The sequence below is a fragment of the Polypterus senegalus genome, chromosome 9 (genome assembly GCF_016835505.1).
Source record: "Polypterus senegalus isolate Bchr_013 chromosome 9, ASM1683550v1, whole genome shotgun sequence".
In the NCBI taxonomy this organism is placed as follows: Eukaryota; Metazoa; Chordata; class Cladistia; order Polypteriformes; family Polypteridae; genus Polypterus; species Polypterus senegalus.
This window is the reverse complement of record NC_053162.1, coordinates 154,457,403-154,481,275: the sequence shown is the minus strand read 5'-3', so window position 1 is coordinate 154,481,275 and position 23,873 is coordinate 154,457,403. Positions and strand designations below refer to the sequence as shown.

The following is a 23,873-nucleotide window of genomic DNA, read 5'->3' as shown; positions in this document are numbered from 1 at the left end:
GTGCTTAATAAAATATATGAGTTGCCTTGCTGGTTTAAAAATAAACTTCAAGAAAATGGATTTCATTTTCTTTATTTGTCCAGCATTTAATTTATGCTACAAATTATTCTGAATGTATAAATCGCTTTTTATTTACAATCTACGTGGAGCATCATACTGTCTACTAGCCATGAAGGATCCATAAATACAGAAGACAGCAACACAAGTTTTAGGGGTTTTCTTGTGTTATGTGTTGCCAAAATACTAACAACCCAATTGTGCTTCACTCACTCAGAATATGGAGCCAATGTAAGATAGAGAAGCTTTTATTTGTGGCACCTCTGCACAAGAACCACCTTTTTCCACCCTCTCAAACGTACACAGTTTTTAATGCCTGGAAAACATTCAGGATTAAATCACTTAGAGATTTGTACATAGACAACGTCTTCGCATCCTACGAACAATTACACTCCAAATTTAACATTCCAGCAACACATTTCTTTCACTACCTTCAAATTTGAAACTTTGTTAAACAGAACCTGCCCAATTTTCCTCACCTCCCACCTACCTCTATGCCGGAAAAAATATTGCTCAGTCTCCAGGACACAGACAGCATTTCCATAATATATAAAACTATTTTAAAGTCCCCCCATTTCAACGATCCAAGAGGACAGTGGGAAAAAGATCTCTCACTCAACATCTCAGAAAAGAAGTGGAAAGTAGCAATGCACAGAATTCACTCAAGCTCCATATGCACAAAGCATGGAATTATTCAACTCAAAATTATGTATTGAGCGCATCTCTCTCGTTTAAAATTGTCCAAAATGTTTCCAGGGCAAGATCCAACCTGCAAACATTGCAATCAAGCTCCGGCCTCACTGGGTCACATGTTTTGGGCCTGCACCAAATTAACGTCATTTTGGACAAAAAATCTTTAAATGCCTATCAGACAGCCTTGGTGTCACAATCCCTAATATCCCATTAAGAGCTATGTTTGGGGTACTTCCAGATGGGCTTAAAGTGGAGATGGACAAACAAACTGTAATTGCCTTTAATTCACTACTGTAGACTTATCTTGCTCAATTGGAAGAATCCTAACTCACCTATTCTAAGTCAGTGGGTAACTGATGTTATACACTATTTGAAACTGGAAAATATCTAACTCACACTTAGAGGATCTGTACAAACATTTTTCAAACCCTGGCAGGATCTAATCAATAGCATTTAAGAATAAGCATTTAAACTGAGGAAGCAGGTTCTCTCCCCTCTTTTACTCCATTTATCTTTATTCATTTATTAATTTCAATATTCACTTACCTTTGCTAACATAACATTTTACACTGCTGGCCTAGCTCTTTTTGTCAGGGGTTGGGGATGATTTGTTTAGAACCTTTTTTTTTGGTAAAACTTGAGTTATGTGTATGGAAAAAAAAAAGAAGTTGCCAATTATAAGGGTAGTTCTGCACATTCCAGTGTGGAAACACAGGAGCAGCAACATAATAGAGTAATAGAGAAATAGACAACAGAAAAAGAAAGAAGTAATGCTATGGGGCAAGCAACCCAGCTCCTGTCATGGATGCCTGACCCTCTCTGTTGGAGGACAAGTCAAGGGTGGCATTAACCCCTAGCAGCTAGAGGGCACTCATTCCAATAATGTATCTAAGTGAGAGCAGATAGCCAGGGTGCTTCCTTGTAGACCTGTCAATTTAAAACTAGCAGAATGCCCTGGGGTGCAGGAATACCAGGCATTGATGAATGGAGTGCTAGCCCCGTCAGCACATGAAAGGTCACCCCCAAAGTGTTTCTGGGACTTGACCAGACATTATCCTGGGATGAGCTTTAAAGATGATTCCAGAGGATTTTTAGGTGTAAAAGAGGGTGGAGAGAAGGACAAACACTCAACTGGGGAGACACAGAGAGAGGCCCTGTTTCCATTTGATAAGCCATAGCCTATCCAACCAGCATCAGGCACAGAGCATATCATCATCATCATTATTATTATTATTATTACAGGTTGAGCATCTCAAATCTGAAACTCCAAAATCCAAAACATTTTGAGCCCGACAGCAGTGATCTCTTTTATAAAACTTTACTTGAATTTCAGCATGAAAATAAGCATACATCGAAAAGTAGAAGTGAATAACGTGCAGATTCAAAATAGATTTATTCTTTCAGAGCGAGATGGGTCTGGGGGTGTTCCCTCGTGAAGCTTAGAGCACCATAAATCAGCAACACATGATCAATGATCTCTTGATCCATGGTGGGAGGCCGGGGCAGTGGCCCCACAAAACACTGAGTTCCTCAAGAAAACAACACAAACTTACGTTTTATGTATTTATATACACACACCATATGAAAACTGAATGCAATGCCTCATCTGTCTTTTAATGACTTCCAGCACAGTGGGTATGATAGACTGACTAAGACATTTCTGACCTGTTGGCCAGATCCCTGAAAAGTGACAGCAAATAGCTGATATAAACTGATGAAAAACCAAAAACAGTTCTTCATTGCAAATTTGTAGCATTTGCCCTCGTGAAAGGGAACTAAACACAGTCTATACATCATAATTATCACTTTTGAGGTTTAATATGTTTGTCACGTTGACGCACATTCTAATAACGGTGATATGAATTATTATGGGAATGAGTTGTCATTAAGCTGTTTTGACTATGTTTCATTACTTGATCAAGGGAGACCCAGGATGTTTCATGATGTATGTGCAAATATTTCAAAATCTGAAACACTTCTGGTCCAAAGCATTTTGGATAAGGATACTAAGCCTGTATTATTATTATTATTATTATTATTATTATTTTATATAAAGTATATTGGCTTTTGCTGGTTGCTCTTGAACAAGAATCCTCTGGTCCATGAAGTCCACTGATCAGGACCTTGTGGAGTATATTGCCTGTTGAGGAGGGCAGTCTTTTTTTGGAGACAGAGGCTTACTGTCCCAAGAGTACTATTAGCACACTCACACAAGCCTTTGTATTCCATATGCTCAAGGTATCTATCTCAAGATCTTTGTATTTGGTTAGCTTTTCTACTTCCTTCAGGGAGATATTTACATCATCTGGCATGGCAACATTGATGAGTTGGCAATTAATCATGGAATATCGTGTCCAATCAGTTTGTTGAGTCTGTATGATCAGTGCCATCTCCAATATGACAGTGAAGTTTTGCATCTTGATGACTTTTCCATGCTGGTGATCATACTTGGAGTTAGGCCAGATTGTCAGAGTATTAACCAGTGCAAGTAGCTGGCTGTCTTACAGTGCTGATGTGTGTATTCATTTTGGCACCAGCAAATATTTGCTAAAACCATCATCCATCTTGAGGATATCCTTTGATGGTAGCACATATTGTGCCTGATCGGCTTTGAGAAGATTCACTATTTGCTCCTTCAGCCCATGAAAATGTTAGTGTTCTTTTGACATAGTTATTGGAAGTCTGTTTGCAGAAAAGTCCATAGGGAAGGTTTGATAATATGTTTTTGATTTTCTTGTCATTGGTCGACTCCAGACTTGCTAGAATCATGCTTAATATATTGGGTCTTGCTCCTCTTGCCAATGTTCATTAGATAATACTTCCTGTTCTCTTTCAATTGTAAGTCTAAGAAAAAAAAAGCAGTGACGTGTTCACACTCAGTAGTTTGTGTTTTGGTTTGTAGATCATATCGTGTTGTATATTTTACGGATATTTAAGGGGAATGGGAGAGTGCCAGTCCTGTCTAGATGTGCTTTGTAGTCTTGTGAAAGGATTGCAACTGCATGTCTCAGTGGGTTTTTTTTTTTTTTGGTCCTCCAGCTCCTACATTTGTGCAGCTTGAATGGTTTAAGTTCAAGTACATTGTCATGCTCCAAAAGATCAGACAATAGAAAAACCAAAAGCAGATTATGAATGCAGCATGTAAGAGAAAATACACCAGCAGATGAAATGTTAAGCATAACATTTATGAGAATGAGTTTAATTAATAGAGTAGTGGTATGACTTGAAAGTGTGAATTTCCACTTGGGATTAATAAAGTATCTATCTATCTATCTATCTATCTATCTATCTATCTAAAGCATCCGCTATAATGCAGGAATAAGCCGAGCACATGGCTCCAGTCCATCACAGAGCCCACACAACAAAGCAATTTGAAAACACACAGATGTTTGGGGGTGTAGGAGAAAAAAAAAATATAACACAGGATATCCAAACTGGATGTGAACAATGAGCATGGATGGGATTTAAGCCCAGGACACAGCACCCATGAGACAGCAGTGCTAACCCCTGTGCTGCTATGCTGTCCTGATTTTTTAGTTAATCTTTCAGCATGTATCCAGTTCTGGATTGATAAGTACTATGACATTGAATAAACTCATTTTCTGTTTCATAGACATAAAACAATGTTATCAAGCTGCTTTTTTAGAGGCCTTGAATTTGATTAGCTTACAGATTAAAGAATGATGCTAACTAAAAACGTGTAAATGTGATGAGGGCTTATCCTTTTTTTAGGCCTACTTTTGAAAATTAAGTATACAACTAGACTTTCTAACTTTTAGCGTTTTTTGGCGAACGAGAAGAGAACGCCTGTTTAAAATTGGATTTGTTTCATAAACACATTAGGACACAGAAAATGCATTAGGCTACGTTGTGAGACGCTGCATGTTCCATTTCCCTTTAGTTTTGTTTTTGCAGATCAGTGCCAAGTGAGAAAAAGTGTTCCATTTGTTTTCACATCTCATAGATAATGCATTTCAGAGCAAAGGCTTAGCTCTTTTTGCATTGTGAATGTGAGTGCTGCTATGTATAAGTGGATAGTCCATGATTGATAATGGAAAGAAGAACTTGTTTTTACTTCTAACATTTAGTTCTTTTTTTATTCAAAGACAAATCAGACGACTCTTATTACCAAAGACTTGTAAGAGCCCCTATTAGCCCACCCTACCTTCATACCAAACTAATGCATTAAGCAAGACGAGTAAATTAAGTTTTATTGTGATTTTTCCACATCGACACAGAATCAAGAGAACACATTATTCTAATTAGCCCTTGAAATGGCTCCGCACACAAATCAGATGCCCATTTTAACAAGAGAGTAAAGCAGTTAATAGGAGCAGCCATAACAACAACAACAACAACATTTATTTATATAGCACATTTTCATACAAAAAGTAGCTCAAAGTGCTTTACATAATGAAGAAAAGAAAAATAAAAGACACGGTAAGAAAATAAAATAAGTCAACATTAATTAACATAGAATAAGAGTAAGGTCCAATGGCCAGGGTGGACAGAAAAAACAAAAAAACTCCAGATGGCTGGAGAAAAATAAAATCTGTAGGGATTCCAGACCATTAGACTGCCCAGTCCCCTCTGGGCATTCTACCTAACATAAATGAAACAGTCCTCTTTGGATTTAGGGTTCTCACGGAAGGACTTGATGATGATGATCACGTAGACTTCTGGCTTTTAATCCATCCCTTATTGTTGGAGCATCATGATGCTTTGAGTAGGTGGTGGTGGGGCAGGAACTGGAAAAAGAAACAGAAGAGAGAGTAGGGGTCAGTACGGATTTTAGAGCCACCATGAATAGTTATTATGATGAATTGAGCATACATAGTATCAGGATTAAGTTAAAGTGAAGTTATAAAAAGGCCATGTTAAAGTAATGTGTTTTCAGCAGTGTTTTAAAGTGCTCCACTGTATTAGCCTGGCAAATTCCCATTGGCAGGCTATTCCAGATTTTAGGTGCATAGCAGCAGAAGGCCGCCTCACCACTTCTTTTAAGTTTTGTTCTTGGAATTCTAAGGAGACACTCATTTGAGGATCTGCGGTTACGATTTGGAATATAAGGTGTCAGACATTCCGATATATAAGATGGGGCGAGATTATTTAAGGCTTTATAAACCATAAGCAGAATTTTAAAGTCAATCCTGAGTGACACAGGTAACCAGTGTAGTGACATCAAAACTGGAGAAATGTGTTCGGATTTTCTTTTCTTAGTTAGGATTCTAGCCCCTGCATTCTGCACTCGTTGCAAACGATTTATGTCTTTTTTGGGTGGTCCTGAGAGGAGTGCGTTACAGTAATCTAGTCGACTGAAAACAAACACATGAACTAATTTCTCAACATCTTTCAGTGATATAAGAGGTCTAACTTTACTTATGTTTCTTAAGTGAAAAAATGCTGTCCTAGTGATCTGATTAACATACGATTTAAAATTTAGATTACAGTCAACAATTACCCCTAAGCTTTTTACCTCCGTCTTGACGTTTAATCCTAATGTATCCAGTTTATTTCTAATAGCCTCACTGTATCCATTATTGCCAGTCACTAAGATTTCAGTTTTCTCTTTATTTAACTTGAGAAAGTTACTATTCATCCATTCTGAGATACAAGTCAGACATTGTGTTAGTAAATCAAGAGAATTGGGGTCATCAGGTGCTATAGATAAATACAGCTGTGTGTCATCAGCATAGCTGTGGTAACTCACATTGTAACCTGAGACAATCTGACCTAACGGAAGCATGTAGATTGAGAATAACAGCGGACCCAGGATAGAGCCTTGTGGAACACCATATTGGATATCATGTGTCTTTGAGTTGTAATTACCACAACTAACAAAGAATTTTCTCCCTGACAGGTAGGATTCAAACCAATTTAAGACACTGCCGGAGAGGCCCACCCATTGACTAAGGCGATTTCTAAGAATATTATGATCAATGGTGTCAAATGCGGCACTCAGATCTAAGAGGATGAGAACAGATAAATGGCCTCTGTCTGCGTTCACTCGCAAATCATTTACTACTGTACTACTTTAACGAGTGCAGTTTCTGTGCTGTGATTTGTTCTAAAACCCGACTGAAATTTATCAAGAATAGCATGTTGATTTAGGTGGTCATTTAACTGCATAATGACTGCCTTCTCCAGAACTTTACTTAAGAAAGGCAGGTTAGAGATGGGTCTAAAATTTTCAAGAGCCGAGGGGTGGAGATTATGTTTCTTAAGTAGGGGTTTAACTACAGCAGTCTTAAGACAGTCTGGGAAGACCCCCATATCTAATGACGAATTTACTATGTCAAGATGCGTCATAAGCCAGCTTGCTTCTTGCCTGTCCGAGTGGAGTTTGGACATGTTTGTTGCCTTTGTCTGCGCGGGTCAGGTCAGTGCGTGGTTCCAAAATGCGAGTGTTAGGTCAGACGATGATTATGTATTCACTTAGTCTCAGCCGGTAATTCGCTCCTGTCTCTGTTCACTTTATTTTTGTACAGGGAATCAGAGTGTTGCACTTTCATGAAAAATTAGAATTTCTGAAAAAAGATGAAGGAAGTTATTATTAAGTACATTTGCAGAAAATGTGAGCATATGAATTGTTTTCCGTATGTCTGTCTGTTGGTCTGATCTAACCACATAAAACAAGTCTGCTCCCAGTGGACAGATTTAACTGAAGTTCTTCTAGAAATGTCTTAGAATTTTCATTGAGATATATATCAGTTAGATGTATCTCTATAAATGTTTGAAATTTCAAAATTCCAATTTAAAAAGCATTTTAGATCTTTAAGTAGTGAACTATTTTGTGCACCACCAATTACAGATGGATTTAATGTTTCTATTTCACCATCTAAGAGATTATTTCAATTTATATATTTGTATTTTACTCTTTTACACTTCAGATAGCCACACCTGATGGTAACATAAATCCCCAATGCAAGTTTTTGAAGTGTAGTACAGTCGCACACGTAGTGGGAAAGTTGCTGTCACATGAGCTGGTTACAAATGTCCAGACAAACCTCATTCAGCACAGATAGTAACTCTCCATCGGATATTTCTTTTAAACAAGGATGCTTAACAAATACAAACTTCAACAAGCCATACAACCTCCGCAACAAACAACCGTACATTAGTTGATCCAGTTTTTAAATCTCGTTATTGGGAGTATGTTATCTGTTTCAGCCACCACTAGCCTATTTAGGCGTAATTTGTAAATACATGATATTGCAAAATACTATTATAACCACATATTTATATACTGTATCATACATGTATTATATATATTAACAATAAGTGATGATAGGATGTTCATTAAGTACAAGAATATCTAATAAACAAGCATGAAGCATAATATAAAGGAATAAACTAAGAAAATAGTGCTAGGTAACAAAACAGATAACTAAGTCACCAAATGCACCTAAATGTTATACCATGTATATGTTACGGCCAAAACCCAAAGATCGGCCAGGTCCCGAATTGGCCGGCCATTTCGTATTTTGGCCGAGAGGTGTAGCCAAAGTCCGAATTATTAGAAATGATCAGTGTATATGCTACTTTGGCCAGCCATTTCGCGAAGTGGCAAGAACTCCCTGGCCAAAATTCAATGTGCTGATGTAAGACTGTTCTCTCAAGGTGTGAAGATGCTTACAAATTTCAGATGCAGATTCAGAAGTGAGTTTTCCATTCTGCATGAGAAACTGCTCAAGGCGGGTCTTGTTCAGAAAGCGGACGCCACTTGAGATGGCCTTTCCCTTACCCAAACACTAATCTTAAGGTCAATAAAATAGGTCCCTGATGTTAAGTCACCATTTTAGGGCTAAAGTGATAACATAAATATGAAACCTACTTATATACCTAATCTTAATTATTGTGAAACAACCAAATGGCGTCCACTTTCTGAACAAGAGCCACCAAGGCTACACTTGATGCAATTGCACTACTAAATGCGCAACTGATCATGCCTTTTTTCTCCGACTTTGGCCGATCGCCCCATGCTATTGCGCAAACTGGCTGGCAAAATCCCAAGATAAAGTAAAAGATCTGAAATTGGCTGGTCAATTTACAACAACATTGGCCATTTCCCAATTTGGCCAGACACTTCCCGCTTTGTCCGATTTCAGGTTTTGACCGTAATATATACATTTTCTAACTTCTTATTATAATCATCCAGGTTAAGTAAAATTCAAGATCAAGTGTATTATCAGGTATATACAGAGCTATGTACTGCTATATCGTTAAGAGGTAAAGTCAGTCATATGCAAGTGGATGAGCCCATGGTTTCCTGCATAATAATAATAATAATAAATTTTATTTATATAACACCTTTCTCATGCTGAAAGCACTTAAGAAAAAAAATATTTTTTACATAAACAAATAAATGCAGGATATACAAAGCATTAAATAGAACAAAATAAAGAATAAACCAGAGTATAATACTAAATTCAATACTCAAAGAAATGCCTGAACAAATCACATAATTTGTGATATAACACACATACAATTATCCTGAGCATCTGCACAGAGAGATTACCTGAAGGAAGGGTCAGAATGTTGGGCTTTAGTTAAAAGTCTTCCTGAACAGATGAGTTTTAAGTTGTTTTTTAAAAGAATGAATAGAGTTGACTGACCTAATTCATTTTGGGAGGTCATTCCAAAGTCCGGGCACTATACAGCTGAAGAAGGCCCTGTCACCCAAGGAGTGCAGGTTAGTGTGGGGAACAACAAGATTGGGAGAATCAGAGGACCTTAGTGGGTGAGCTGGAGCATAGCGATTGGGAAGGTCACTGAGGTAGTCTAATGCAACGCCATTTAAAGCTTTGTAGATTAATAATAGAATTTTATATTACATCCTGTAAGACACAGGGGGCCAGTGAAGGCCAAACAGGATGGGTGTTATGTGCTTGCTGTTGCTGGTTTGTGTAAGGACTCGTGCAGCAGAGTTTTGAATTAACTGGAGATGTGATAAAAGCAAGTTTCTCAGCATTAGAAAAGGAGAGGAAAGAGTGAACATGGAATATGTTATGGAAGTTGAAATAACAAAGTTTCTTAATGTGATTTATGTGGATAGAGTAAGAAAGGGAGAAATCAAAACAGAACACCGATATTCCTCGCATTAGAAAAAGGTTTAATGAGATCGACGCTATGAGTGACTGAAAAGGAGCTCATTTTCTAATGTTGGGCTTTAGTGCCAGTTTGCAAGAGTTCAATTTTGATGCAGTTTAATTTAAAAGAGTTATACTCCATCCAGGTTTGAATGGACTATCTGTCCAGGAGAGGCTCAAGGATTGCACTTCTGACATGGATGTGAGCAACGCAAGGTACAGTCCTGTCTCCTTTTCTCTTCACTCTATACTCTTCAGACTAAAAGTGAGTGTAACATCAGGTCACATCACTTGCACAAAGTCTCAAATGATTCTGCATTTATGGAGTGTATTGATAAGAGGCAGGAGACAGAGTGTAGGATTCCCTTGGTGCAAAGATAATTGTATTCAACTTAACATCAGCATCACCAAGGAACAGGTTATTGACTTTCGACTAACCAAGGGACCACAATGTCAGGTCACAATTGGAGATAATGCACTGCTACATATACTTGGGGCGGGGGGGAGGTCCACATTACTGAAAGACTGTGCTAGTCTTTTTCACAGAGGAACTATAAAAGAAAGTGATATGAAGTAGGGCTCCTTTAATGTGGATAGTGACATCTTTCACATGTTTTATAAGTCTGTGATGGCTAGCATGATTTTTTTATGCTGTGGTGTGTTGGGCTGGTAACATAACTTCAAAAGAGGCCCACCGAATCAACAAGTTGATTAAAAAGGCAGGGACACATTTGGGATGCACTCTCAAACTGCTGGAATGTAAATAAAACTGAGTATCATTATGAACAATGCTGCACATCCCCTCTCTATGACACACTGAGGACTTTCTATACACATATACATAGATGATGTTGACTTGATACGCTGCACCTCCATATAACCCTGTATCAGAATATGTAGGTTTGTAAAATGAATGAATTACCTATCTCTTCATTTTAGAAGGGTTGAAATGTTGGTAATAATCATGATTATTATACTATTAATAATATTAACAAGAAGAGGGTGGCACCACTGATGCAGTGACGTGGCCTGTAAAAAGTTATCCATTAATCTTTTTTCTGAAATTACTTTTTATACAAATGTATGGTACCAGAAACATTAGGGGCAAGGCAGAAATCAAAGAAAAAGCAAGGCGAAAAAGAATGTAACACAATATAACATACTAAAATCCTGCCTGCGTATGAGAAAGACACTATATAAATAAATGGCTCTTAATAATAATAATAATAAGAAAAATAATCTCACCTTACTCGTCAAGCTCAAGTTAGATGGTTGGGAGACAAAGTCAGAGAGGTGAGATTGTGTTGGTTGGGACATGTGCAGAGGAGAGATGCTGAGTATATTGGGAAGAAGGATGCTAAGGATAGAGCTGCCAGGAAAGAGGAAAAGAGGAAGGCCTAAGAGAAGATTTATGGATGTGGTGAGAGAGGACAGGAAGATATGAAAGAAGATGATCTGCTGTGGCAACCCCTAATGGGAGCAGCCGAAAGAAGAAGAAGAGGGGTTTCACCTTAATATAGGGTATGTTAAAGGCCATTCAATTAGATTTTCTCAGTTTGGTTTACAGTCTTATTAAAGCTTTGATCTCATAGCCTCTTGAGTGATCCGACTAAATTGGATCTCTTAAAAAAACAAGAATCTCTTTAAAATGGGGACTACATAAGTGCAAATACTACAGTTACTGTTTTACCTATAAGAGCCTTAACAATTACTTTATTTATTCAATGATACCACAGAATAATTTAAGTCGAGGTTTCTTATCATGTGTGTGTAGTACAATGTTGCATCCCTTCATCAGCTACAGCCACATCACAAGACCTCGACAGACATTTGTATGTGCTACATTGCAATAACTGGCTAATAAATGCAAGTTTAGCAAGCCCTCAAAAAGCACACGTTGTAAAGTTCTACCACAATCATTGCAGAACACTGATGATCATTTGTAAATTTTGAAGCTGGGATTCTCTCTTTTTACGGGTGTCTCGTTCATGAATTCTCTTTGGTTTCAATATTCAGATTAAAGCTGAAAGCCCTCCTTTTCTCATTTGTATTTTGAAATGGATATTCCTTAATCAGTACTATTTTCTCTGCATTTTATTAATTTGATTGTTTCACTCTAACCATCAAAACTAATAAGATATTATCAAAAGCAATATCACAAGATTCACAGAGGGGCCACTGCAAAACTAAAACAGAATAAAAAGCATTAAAAGAAAGTAGTTTTACTGTCTGACACCGTGTGTCAGTTACTTCACCAACTCAACATGTCTGTGCTAATAGAAAAACCTTATATTACCAGAGATGAATAAAGTATTAAAAATATGTGCATGTAATAAAACTATTTTTTTCCCTTTAAAATGATATTCTCAAAGATAATTCAGCAGAGTTGCGAGATTATTGCTAATCATTCTATTACCACACTGCTGTGCCAATCACCAGGGCTACATGCCTGACATATATTGAATTTTTAATAATTCAGGATAGGAGGATCTGTTAAGTACTTGGCACTCTCCTTTTGAAACAAGTCTAATTTAATTTCCTCAGTCCCAAGCTACTTGCAGCCACTGTGTTCTGATTATTAAACATCTGCATTGGATGCCATGAGGGGCGGCTTTGGAGGCTTTTTTGAAAGGCACAGCCAGTACCTACTTCATCATTCACAGTTTAGTTCAGTGCTCTAATAGAAAAACACATGGATATGCAGAAAATTATTTTATGTGAAGGAAATTATTTTATATGAAGGAATTACATAGAAAAAGCTTTCAATGGAAAAACAAAAAATGAGAAGAGACCTGTATTGTAGCTGGTGTTCTTCCTAAGAAGTTATTCAGTGGTTTCATAAAACATGGAAAGAAAGTACTTTGAACATTCCAGCCAGGCAACGCTTTTTACACCCTGACCCTCTAAGATGATCGTGCTATTAAACATTTAAATTTGGTGTTGTCATATATTTTTATATTGACACTATGCACAGATGTACCCTACGCATGAATGGAAGGTTCTGTTATGGCAGTAAAATAATGGTGCCGTACTTTGTCTGAGAAGGGAATTATGATCAGAATATTACTGTGGCTGTAACACCTGTTTATAAAACAGCCCGTGAACATTAATTGTTCCCTTGCAAGTTTTAAAAGAAGGAAACATGCTTAAGCACTATATGGGAGTGGGAGCCCAGCACTGAACAAGAGAGCGTGAAACAGGAGATGATTTTGCACAAAAAGTGATTCCAGCCAGATAATAGACATTATTCTGCATGACTGATTTCAACCACAAGTGTCAAACATGATAGTCAACATATTCCTTTGGGCTTTTATTTCTTCATTCTATCATTCAGTCTATCAAATTACAACTGACTACAGAATACACAGTGCTGATAATTATACAGACATCCATTGAGCTGTGTCTAACCAACTGAGATAGATAGACAGATATGAAAGGAATTATAATAGATAAGTATAAATGCATTATATAATATATTCTTAAAATAATGTCATATTTGAATTTTGCTAAACATCTTCAGATTTACAAGATCTGCAATAAAAGAGCTTAAAGTTTCTGACAGTCTTCTAGCTTTATTAGAGAGTATGTGGATACAACACAGTGTGTCACATAAACATGTAAAGGTTTAAGAGAATTCAAAGATGGCATCATCGTTAAGACTCTGTCGAAAAAGACGAAGCGTTTCCAACTTTCCAATTTTTAGAGAGATTTAAAAGTGCAACAATGCATGGGATCTAAACTTAAAGAAGACAGCGAAGAAGAAGGAAATCACAAGTCAAGGAATAAAAATTAGCAGTGTAATCATTCTACTTGATATGCTTGTTCTGTAAATCCCTATTTCTGGATCAATAATTTCACACAAAATATTTTAAAATAACCTAAATGATTGACATGAGGACATGAACTTAAAAAAAGCTTTTAAACAGGGTAACATTACCATATCATACCATACCATTTTCTAAGCCTGCTTGATCCTGAGCAGGGTCACTAGGGGTAATATTCAATTTAGAATCTATTCTTCTTTAGCACCTGTAATGGGTCAAATTGCTTGCATAAACACTCACCGGCCACTTTATTAGGAACACCTTGCTAGTACAGGTTTGGACCCCCTTTTTCCTTCAGAACTGTCATAATTCTTCATGGCATAGATTCAGAAAGGTGCTGAAAACATTCCTCAGGAATTTTGGTCCATTTTGACATGATAGCATCATGCAGTTCCAACAGATTTATCAGCTTGACATTCATGATGTGAATCTCCCGTTCCACCACATCCCAAATTTGCTCTATTAGATTGAGATCTGGTGACTGTGGAGGACATTTGGGTACAGTGAACTTATTGTCATGTTGAAGAAACCAGAGTGAAATGATTTGAGCTCTGTGATATGACACATTATCCATCTAGAAGTAGCCATCAGAAGATGGGTACACTGCAGACATAAAGGGATAGACATGGTCAGCAACAAAACTCAGGTAAGCTGTGGAATTTAAACGATGCTCACTTGATACTAAGTGGCCCAAAGTGTGCCAAGAAAATATCTCTCACACCTTTACACCACTCCCAGCAGCTTGAACCGGTGACACAAGGCATCCATGCTGTCATGTTGATAATGACAAATTCTGACCCTACCATCCGAATGTCGCAGCAGAAATCAAGATTTATTACTCCAGACAACATTTCTCCAATCTTCTATTGTCCAATTTTGGTGAGTCCATGCGAATTGTAGCCTCAGTTGCTTTTTCTTAGCTGACAATAATGGCACCTGGTGTGGCCTCCTACTGCTGTAGCCCATCTGCATCAGGTTCAACATGTTGTGTATTCAGAGATGTAGTTGTGCATATCTCGGTTATAATGAGTGGTTATTTGAGTTACTGTTGTCTTTCTATTAGCTCAAAGCAGTCTGCTCACTGGATATTTTCCCTTTTTTGGACCTTTCTCTATAGACCCTAGAGATGGTTGTGTGTAAAAATCCCACTATATTAGCACTTTCTGAAATACTCAGACCAGCCTTTCAACCATGCCATGTTCAAAGTCACCTAAATCACTTTTCTTCCCCATTCTGATGCTCAGTTTGAACTTTGGCAGGTCATCTTGACAATGTCTGCATGCTGAATGAAATGCATTAAGTTTCTGCCATGTGATTGGCTGATTAGATATTTGTGTTAACAAGCAGTTGAACAGGTGTGTCCAATAAAGTGGATGATGAGCGTCTATTTATATCTACGTATAATAAGTGTACAATAAATGAAGGTAATTAAAACAGGTATCTATCCATACATTTTGTAAAATGCTTTCTTGAGTACAAGGGTACTAGAATTCAAAATGTATGCCAACAGCAGTGGACAATAGACATGAGGAATCCATGAATGTAATACCCACTCTTACAGTGTATAAAGTTTCAGTTTTCTAATGTGCTTCCATATTGTTATGATGTGAAAGAAGACCAATATGACAAGAAAAACCCCACATGGAAACTGGGAGAATTTACCCAGCCCACATCTACTGGAATTGAACCCCAGTCTCGCAAACTGTGCAATAAATAGAGTGCCTGTGCCATACTGAATACAATTTAATTACAAAACACTTTCATTTTATTGTAATTGTCAAAATTTATTACATTTTGAATTTGTATGCTTAAATCCAGGGCACATTTCCCAAAAAGTTGAAAGCCTTGTAGAATACCTTTAACTTTTGATTGATTCTCTAGCCAGCCTTCAACAAATGGCTGAGCTATGTATCAGTAGATAATGACTGCTGCCAACGCTGCTGCTGTCCTTTTTTCTAAAGCTGAAGCAGATGGGGGTCATCCAATTATCTACTCCACATATTTATTATTATTATTATTTTTTATACAGAGAGACTCCTGACTACCAGCTGTGGTATTAACAATCATCTAATCCCATTATTTGCACAACAGCAAATGAATATCTGCCTGTTCAAACCCGGGGCTTTCTCAGCATCATTTCAGTTTCACTGTGGGCTTATAACTTCATTCAGAAGACAGCTCTGGTGAAACTACAGGAAAAATAATAAACTTTTTAATAATTATTCAGCCATTGGCAAAGGAAAACACTGTTTATATTTTGCCAGCAATGGTCATTTCTTCCTGCCCTTCATTTTTGACATGGCAGCTTAATAAATTTTACCTATAATTGAAAGATGAGTCATTCTGTTCAATGCAGCGTGTCCAGAATTGCAGCAAAGAAGAGGAAACATCATTTATGTGTCTAATTTCAGTGCAAGCAGGGAGGTTTAAGGAACGGGAGGTCATCCTGGAAGAAGTCATTGGCACAGAATTTTGCAGTGACTAACAAAGAATGAAAGGTGTTTAATTTTAGAGGTAAGAAAGAAAGAAAGAAAGAAAGAAAGAAAGAAAGAAAGAAAGAAATGGTGGGCCATTGTAATTTTGACCAGTCTTTTCACCCCTCATCATGTCATTTATGTTATATATATTACATAATGCTGAATTACTGCTCTTCTCCTCTGCAGATCCTCCTCTTGTAAATCTTTCAGTAGAACCTCAGCCAGTGCTGGAAGGCAACCTTGTGAAGTTCCACTGCTCTGCTAAAGCCAATCCAGCTGTCACCCAGTACAGGTAAGGAGAACTTCTGGAATAATAATGGGGGGTCTTTACTCAGCTAAAGGTACTGTACAGTCAATCATGTGAAAAGTGAACTGTCCAACACGCAGTCATCGATTTATCCAAACAAGGTCATATTAAATATAAACCTGCATATTCAGAGTGTCCATGGGGTTCACATTGTGCAGTTACATTAATGCACCTCTTTCTTCAATATAATGTTTATGTTGATACATGTGAACAAATTGAGACAATCCAGTTGATTAAGCTCCTTAATTAGCTAATAGCTACGTTGACGCATATGCCAACAGTATCCATATGGGACTCATATGTCATTGAAATACTTTTTAAAAGTTGACAGAGTTTCCTTTTAATCTGCAAAGCTACTGTATATTTTCATTCCACATCCTTACAACCCTTTGTGTGAAGATATTGTTTTTTGCCTGCACCTTAAATATGCGTTCCCTTAGTTTTCACTGGTGTCTTTAAGTGCATGACTTGCCCTTTTATTAAAAGACTTTTGATGAGCCAACGTGATCATTGCATTTGAGGATTTCAAAGACCTGTGTTAGGTTTCCATGTTCAATCTTTGATCAAGGCTTTTGTCATCCATTTGAAACTCTGCTGGTTCATTCTGGTGCGTTAATTGCATTATTAAAGCTACTTTATTACTTTTCAATTCAATTCTTTATTGTCATGTGTACAAGTACCATGTACAATGAAATGCTTGCTTGCATGTGCCCCCGCAGATAGTGAACATAGACAAAAAATAAATAAATAAATGAATATAAGTAAATAAATAAAACCAGAAATGGTTTTTAGTTATTTAAATGTCAATGGAAGGTCAAAAATTCACTATCGAGTTATTCAGATTCTGATTCTAAGATGTTTAAGACATTAAGAAAATCTGATTTTAGAATATTATTATTTGTAGATCTGTCTGTGGAAACTTAATTACAATGATTAAATTCCAAGGACATTGACCCAATCTTTTTCTAAAAGATGCATCATGTTTGTCTCATTAAAGGCTCCTGCACTGTTGATTTTGGCCCAGTTTGGTTCAGTAATTATCTCCTGGTCTTCTGGTCTGATATATGTCCAATGATAACTGCCATAGTAATAGTTTAATTGAACCAGGATTTTTGCAGCCTGCTCCATTTAGTCATGGGACCAGGCCTATTGATTTGCAAGATCTTTAATGAGTATTTTTTGAGATTTATGTAAATGTACATGTACACACTTGCATGCTCATGCAAACACACACTTTCACACACTGAAAGAATTTTATAAGTGAACATAGATGACAGCTTGTTTGCTCTACCAGAGGACATACCTGATAATGAAAAGAAATAAATTAACTCACAAAAACACACGCATATCTAAATCTATAAAGGTTGATGTGAAAGGAAATATTAAGCCATCCCCACACCAATTTGTCTGTCTATGCAGCTTCATTTCACCCCATTTGTGTCATTTTAAATTAAATATTATTAAAGTTGTTCACTTCATTTAATTTCCTCTTCATTTTACTCTACATTTATTTGTGTACATAATAAATACAACATAACATAATATACTTAATTTGTATATCATGGTACAGTACAGTCGATTGTATTGTACTATGAGATCTTCCATTTCCTGCAGTATCACTGAAGGGAAATTTTCTGTACTGTATGGGCTATTCCATACTGACATTTTTTTTATGGTTATTAATTTTTACCAGTGTTTCAGTGACATCATTGCCATACCATTTTGTTATGCATTTTTTTCTAGCAATCACCATTTTGAATGGGGGTTGTGTTATGCTGTGAGCCCTGGCTCCCTTTGCTGGTCAATGTATTTGTTACTTCAATACATCACGTCCATGCCTTTTGGATTAGTTAAAAAAAGGTTTGTGACTAATTATTTTGTCAACGAAATGCTTCATAGACTTGAGTGGGACCTCAGAAAGACTAAGTACGTTGTGCCTCTTGGTGTTCATTTTAGAATTCAGTGCTCTGAATGAACTAGTTCAAAAGAGCGCGTTCATTGGACAAGCTCATTTTTCTAAGAACGGTGAACTTAACGTAACGTATTTGCAAGTGAAGAACATGAACTGTGAGCTATTTCAGTTTTATGTGACATTCTGGATCTGGTTTAGGTCCAGATTAAACAGTATGCCTTACCCTGTAATGTAGGAGTGGGGCCGAATCTGAATATGGTATTTGGATAAGCACAAATAGAGGATTTTTATGAATATCTATTTTGTACAAATTTTTTTCCATTTATTTGTATTCGGAAAAAATAAAGTAATATCAAATAGGCACTGTCTGTATCTGCCTGCTTGTATTTAAGCTGCACCTCTGCTGACACGAGCATGCGGTGAAGCTCTGCTTTCACTTTTAGGAAAATGTCATACTTTGCAAGGCCACTTTCCATTTTTCACCATTGGACATGCAATATGTGACGTGAATTATGACCGGCAGCGTAACAGGTTAGTTCACCTACACGCTGGTTCCACAGTCACCATTTGTGTGAGGTTGGAAATAGAGTAGTAATTCATATTTATACTTGCATCTATTTCATTATTATTAGGATATTAGCATATATGGATATACGTGTTTGTTGATGGGTATAACTCAGTAAAGTGTATTTAAATAAACAAGTCTTCATTATTATTGTATTCTATTCAAGAACAGTGTGATAGCCTAAGATAAGGCATGCAAAATTGAAAAAAGTAAACTAATCCGTCATTTATTCTCACTCCACTCCATTCTCAAGTACAAAACGAATTTAACACGAACTACCCCAAAATTGAAATGGTGAACTATGAATGTAAATGTATTCATTTTAATCTGTGTGAACTGAACTTTGAGCTAGTTCTTGTGAGTTGTGAACTTGCACTGTTGGAATTAGGTAGTTGGCTTCAAATATTGACTACATCTCCATTTAACAACAATGCATTTTTGTTTTGTTCCTAAACTCTTATCTCAGTATGTTTTGGATGAGCCATTTTTCACTCCAAGCTATAACAGAGTCATGTGCTCTATGTTCAGGATGTTTTTGGTTACTCTCTTGCAAACAGTCTACAGTGTTGTATTGTTATGGCCTTTTATAGCATTCACAAAAAAGATTGTTCTTAGCATTATCTACTTCAGGAGCAACATGAATGGAAGTGAAGTATCACCCATACTGGTGTGAAGGCTCTACTACAGTATATGCTAGATATCAAAAAAGGCAAGAGGGACAAGGGTTCCATCAATTATTCGGATACAAAGGCAAAGTGATGATGCCCTCCTGTCTCTTTAAGCATTAGACCATTCAGTTAGTTTCTCAATACTCCAAGTCAAACACCTTCCAGTAGCCTGTGCCATATGAAGAATCAGAGACTTTACATTCTGCTGACTCTCAGAGTTTTCCATGGGTCTCTGGGGGTGACTATCTTACAATACAATATTATTAAGCATACAATATTATTATACTACTGATAGGCCCTCATCCACAGGATTACCAGGCCTTGTTCTTACCCAGGGCTCTAGCTCCAAATTCTGAAATGGTTACCAGATGATTATATTTAGAGTAAACAGGGTATATAACAAAGTAAAGATACATTTAGTTCTACTCGTGCATGTTTTGAATTGCAGAGTGGCACATTGGTACTTTCCTTGAGGTCAAATAGATATATAAATAAATACATCTATACATCTCCACATCAAAAGGGAAATGTGGTGTTTATATTTGTGAATTTAGTGACCTATAGTAAATGCTTATAAGTCTTGGAGAGAGAATTGGCAAATACAGTACAACCAATGTTTGACCTTCTTGACCCCATAACAGTTTTTTCAGACAGTGCATTAGGTGATCCACAGAAGGCTTGAAATAATTAAACTCTCCAATAAAAAAAAATTGTAAACTGATTATTAATTCCAAGCACTTCTCCTTTACCACCTTATCGTCTGACAGGCTTTCGGCCGTCAATATCCAGCTGAGATTCAATAAACTCGAATCTCACTAGGCTCAGCCCGGAATGCTGCATTTGGTTGCAGGAGCTTTTGTGAAGAAAACAGCTTGCCTCTAAATAAAGTATACATTCTAAAAAGACTTAGCAGCCATCACACAATGATATGAGGTCAACCTAGCGGCAGGGATAAACAGGCAGATCAAATTCATTCAAGAACATAAGCTTCTGAGTCTTGCAGTCATTGACTGTGCCTCCTGCCAAATCGCTTTCTTTGATCATGATCTCAAAAAATAAAAGTAACTTTTCTTTCCTTGCTGTCCTTTTAGCACACTTGCTGATGCCTTAGTCATACATTTCGATTCATTTGACTAGGTCCAGATAATACACTGATGGCAAAGAAGATAAGCAGATCAATTGTATACATTCCTACTTTACATAGGTACTTGGAGTTTTACAGAATTAGCACTGATGCCTTATACAGGGTATATCAAGATTCCTAGGTTCTAACCTCATGCCTCCTGGTTGTCTCTGAGCAGTTTAAATGTTCTTTCCAGGTCAACTTAGGTTTTTTCACATGCCAAAGACATTCTTGTTGGATTAACTGGCACTTCTTCTTTAGCTGCATGTGAGTGTGGAAGTGGGCCCTCCTATTGAACTGACATCATCTTCATGATCAGTTTCTTCTTTTTGTCTCATGTTTGCAAAAATGGTTTGGCCTAAAGTGACACTGAAATGGACTAGAATTTTATTGTCATGGTGTAAATAAAGAGTATAATGTTTTGATCCTATTATTTGCTATGTTTTGTTTAACTTTTTGGTGTTACCCAATGATGATATCATCGGCTTTTAAATTTTGGTTTCTGTGATGCTGCACGTCGTCATAGGCATGTTCTGCATGAGCACGCATGTGTATGATGTTAGGTCGGCCTCTTTGAGTCTCATGCTCATTCATCGTCTGAAACTTTTTGGCGATTTCTTTTCAAGGGTGTTTTTGGCTTTGACTGTGTTTTGTTCCAAATAGTGATGAGTGAAGCAATTCACACAAGAAGAATGGTTGGTAGAGACTGTTTAAGGGACTGAGTTTTCCCAAGGAGAAAACACAGTAATGTGCACAATTATGCATTTTAGTGTGACTTTCTGATTAAAATATGAAGTACTTCACATTTAAAAATAAAATGTCCTCAGCAGTGAAATGAATGAGAGGCATAAATAGAATTGAATTTGGTGGCCTGGAATGGATTATGTGCTGCAGAAAAGAATATTGGTATACACTGAAGTATAAACAAGGCTTTTCAGAGCAGTAGTTCTTGTTTTCCATGACAAATAAAACATCTTTATAGTGTAGCCACCAGGGGACACTTCAGTTCCCCAAACACCCAACACAAACAAACACGAACACAAGTTTAAAAGGCACAAAAAGTCTTTTATTTTGGGAAACTCTCCCGAGAAAGCGTTTCCCACCACAATCACAGCCACAAGTACAATAAAGCACAAGAAAGCACCCATTAACTCTTTGTCCTCCCTCTGTCTCCCACAAATCACTGCCTCCATTACTCCTCCTCACAAGCATTGTCCACCTTCCTCCCGATTCTGGCTCATCCATGTAAGGCAGACAGTTCCTTTTATCTAATCACAGGGAGTGTTTTCGGTGACATGACTCTACAGCTCCATAGTAATTCCAGGTGTGGCTGGAGCCCTATGGAGTTGGGAATTCAAAATGGTGCAGCTCCCCCTGGCAGCCCCCATGGGACCCAACAAGGCTGTCCTCTGGGACTACAATACCCAGCATGCCTTCTGGGCACCCATGTGGGGATATGAGCCGGAGCTCACTGCCATCTAGCATTCTGGAGGAGGAAAGTCCTGTGTAAGCTGTCTCCCCCACTCCTTCCACCTCAAGTGCATCCTGGCAGGATAAGAACGCAGGTCATCCCTCACAACATCCACGAAAAAATTCTTAAGTAAGATTCACTTTTCGTAATTGTGAAAACTCCTTTGTGAAATTGTAAGTGAATCAAAACTTGCCTGTTCTATTCATCAGTAGTTCTTAACTGAGTGTCTGTAATGAATCTGGTTATTTAATGTCCTTTTTCATTTTTGGACTAGTCAGGCTTGGTTTTATGATTGTTTATATTTTTCATCATTTTCTGTTGATGCCATTTTGTATTTTATTTATTGTATGGTCACTTCCAAATTGCTTACAGTTGCTAGGTGCAAAGGTCATATAATGGCTTGTATCATCCTTTCCACCTATTAAAGATGGAAGCTTCAAGCAAACTTAATCAAGCTGGTATGAGAAATCTTACAACATTTATTCTAAGATTCTACTTTGGTGTTTCATACTTTGACAGTCAGTTTTCTTTCTTTCTTTCTTTCTTTCTTTCTTTCTTTCTTTCTTTCTTTCTTTCTTTCTGTTTTGGTGTGGTAATCTCTTCCTGGTCCAAGGCATGTTTTTTTGTCTGCACGCCTTGCCTACATTTTTCGTCACCTGGCCATTTTCTTTTTTTTCTTTCTCTTTTGCCCACTGAAGCCCTTTTGTGTACACATGTCCGTAACAAGTCCTGTGCTTCACTAGCACTATAGTAGCTGATTTTTTTGTATTTTAGTATTTGGCCCTGACAACTCTTGTATTTTTACCCTACAGTGTTTCAGCCTCACCCTATTTAGTTTTCAATTTTTTCAAGAATATTTCAGCTCCTGCACCTTCTGCCCAATTTGCTATGTTGTAGATTTCATTTTAAGTGGATGCATTTGCCATTTTTGCCCATCAATCTACACTCAGTAACCCATAATGGAAAAGTGAAGACATTTTCAGAAAGGTTCCCAAATTTATTAAAAATCAAAAACTGAAATCTCTCATTTATAGAAGTATTCAGACCTTTTATTCAGTACTTGGCAGAATTACATCTTTGAGTCGTCCTGGTCAAGTGTCTATAACCTATACACCTATACTTGGGCTGTTTGCCTCATTCTTCCTGAAAGATCCATACAAGCTCTGTTAGTATGGATAGGAAGTGTCTGTAAACTGCCATCTTCAGGTTCCTCCACTGATGTTCTTTGGAGTTTAACTCTGGTTTTGGTTGGACTATTCAAGGACAGACAGAAACCTGTCTTGAAGCCACACCAGCATTGCCTTGGCTATATGCTTTCGGTCACTGTTATGCTAAAAGGAGAACCATGGCTCCAGTAGGTTTTCTTCAAGGTCCTTTCTATTTGGTTCCATTCATCCTTCCTAAGTTCTGACGAGTTTCCCTGTCTGTGGTACTAAGATGCACTTCTATAACATGATGCTGACACCATCATGCTTCACTGCACGGAAGGCAGGTGACTAATAGTGTCTGGTCTTCTAGTGCTTAGAGTTCTCCCCAAAGAGTTTACATTTTGTCTCATCAAACCAGGGTATCTTTTCCTCATTCTCTCACAGACTTTTAAATGCCATCATATTTGTTTTACTCAAGTGTGGCTTCCAACTAGCCAGTCTACCACAAACACTTGACTGATGGAGTGCTGCTGATATGG

At 37.4% G+C, this 23,873-nt stretch overlaps 1 protein-coding gene across 6 annotated transcripts in view; it reads left to right on the top strand.

Annotated features, from left to right (window-relative positions):
* kirrel3b (kirre like nephrin family adhesion molecule 3b) overlaps positions 1 to 23,873 on the top strand; it is a 1,066,676-nt gene that overhangs the window by 806,895 nt on the left and 235,908 nt on the right. For all 6 annotated transcript variants that reach the window (XM_039764053.1, XM_039764052.1, XM_039764050.1 and 3 more), the window contains exon 6: positions 16,327 to 16,432. In XM_039764053.1, coding sequence (XP_039619987.1) covers positions 16,327 to 16,432 — 106 coding nt within the window. The remainder of the gene's footprint in view (positions 1 to 16,326; positions 16,433 to 23,873) is intronic.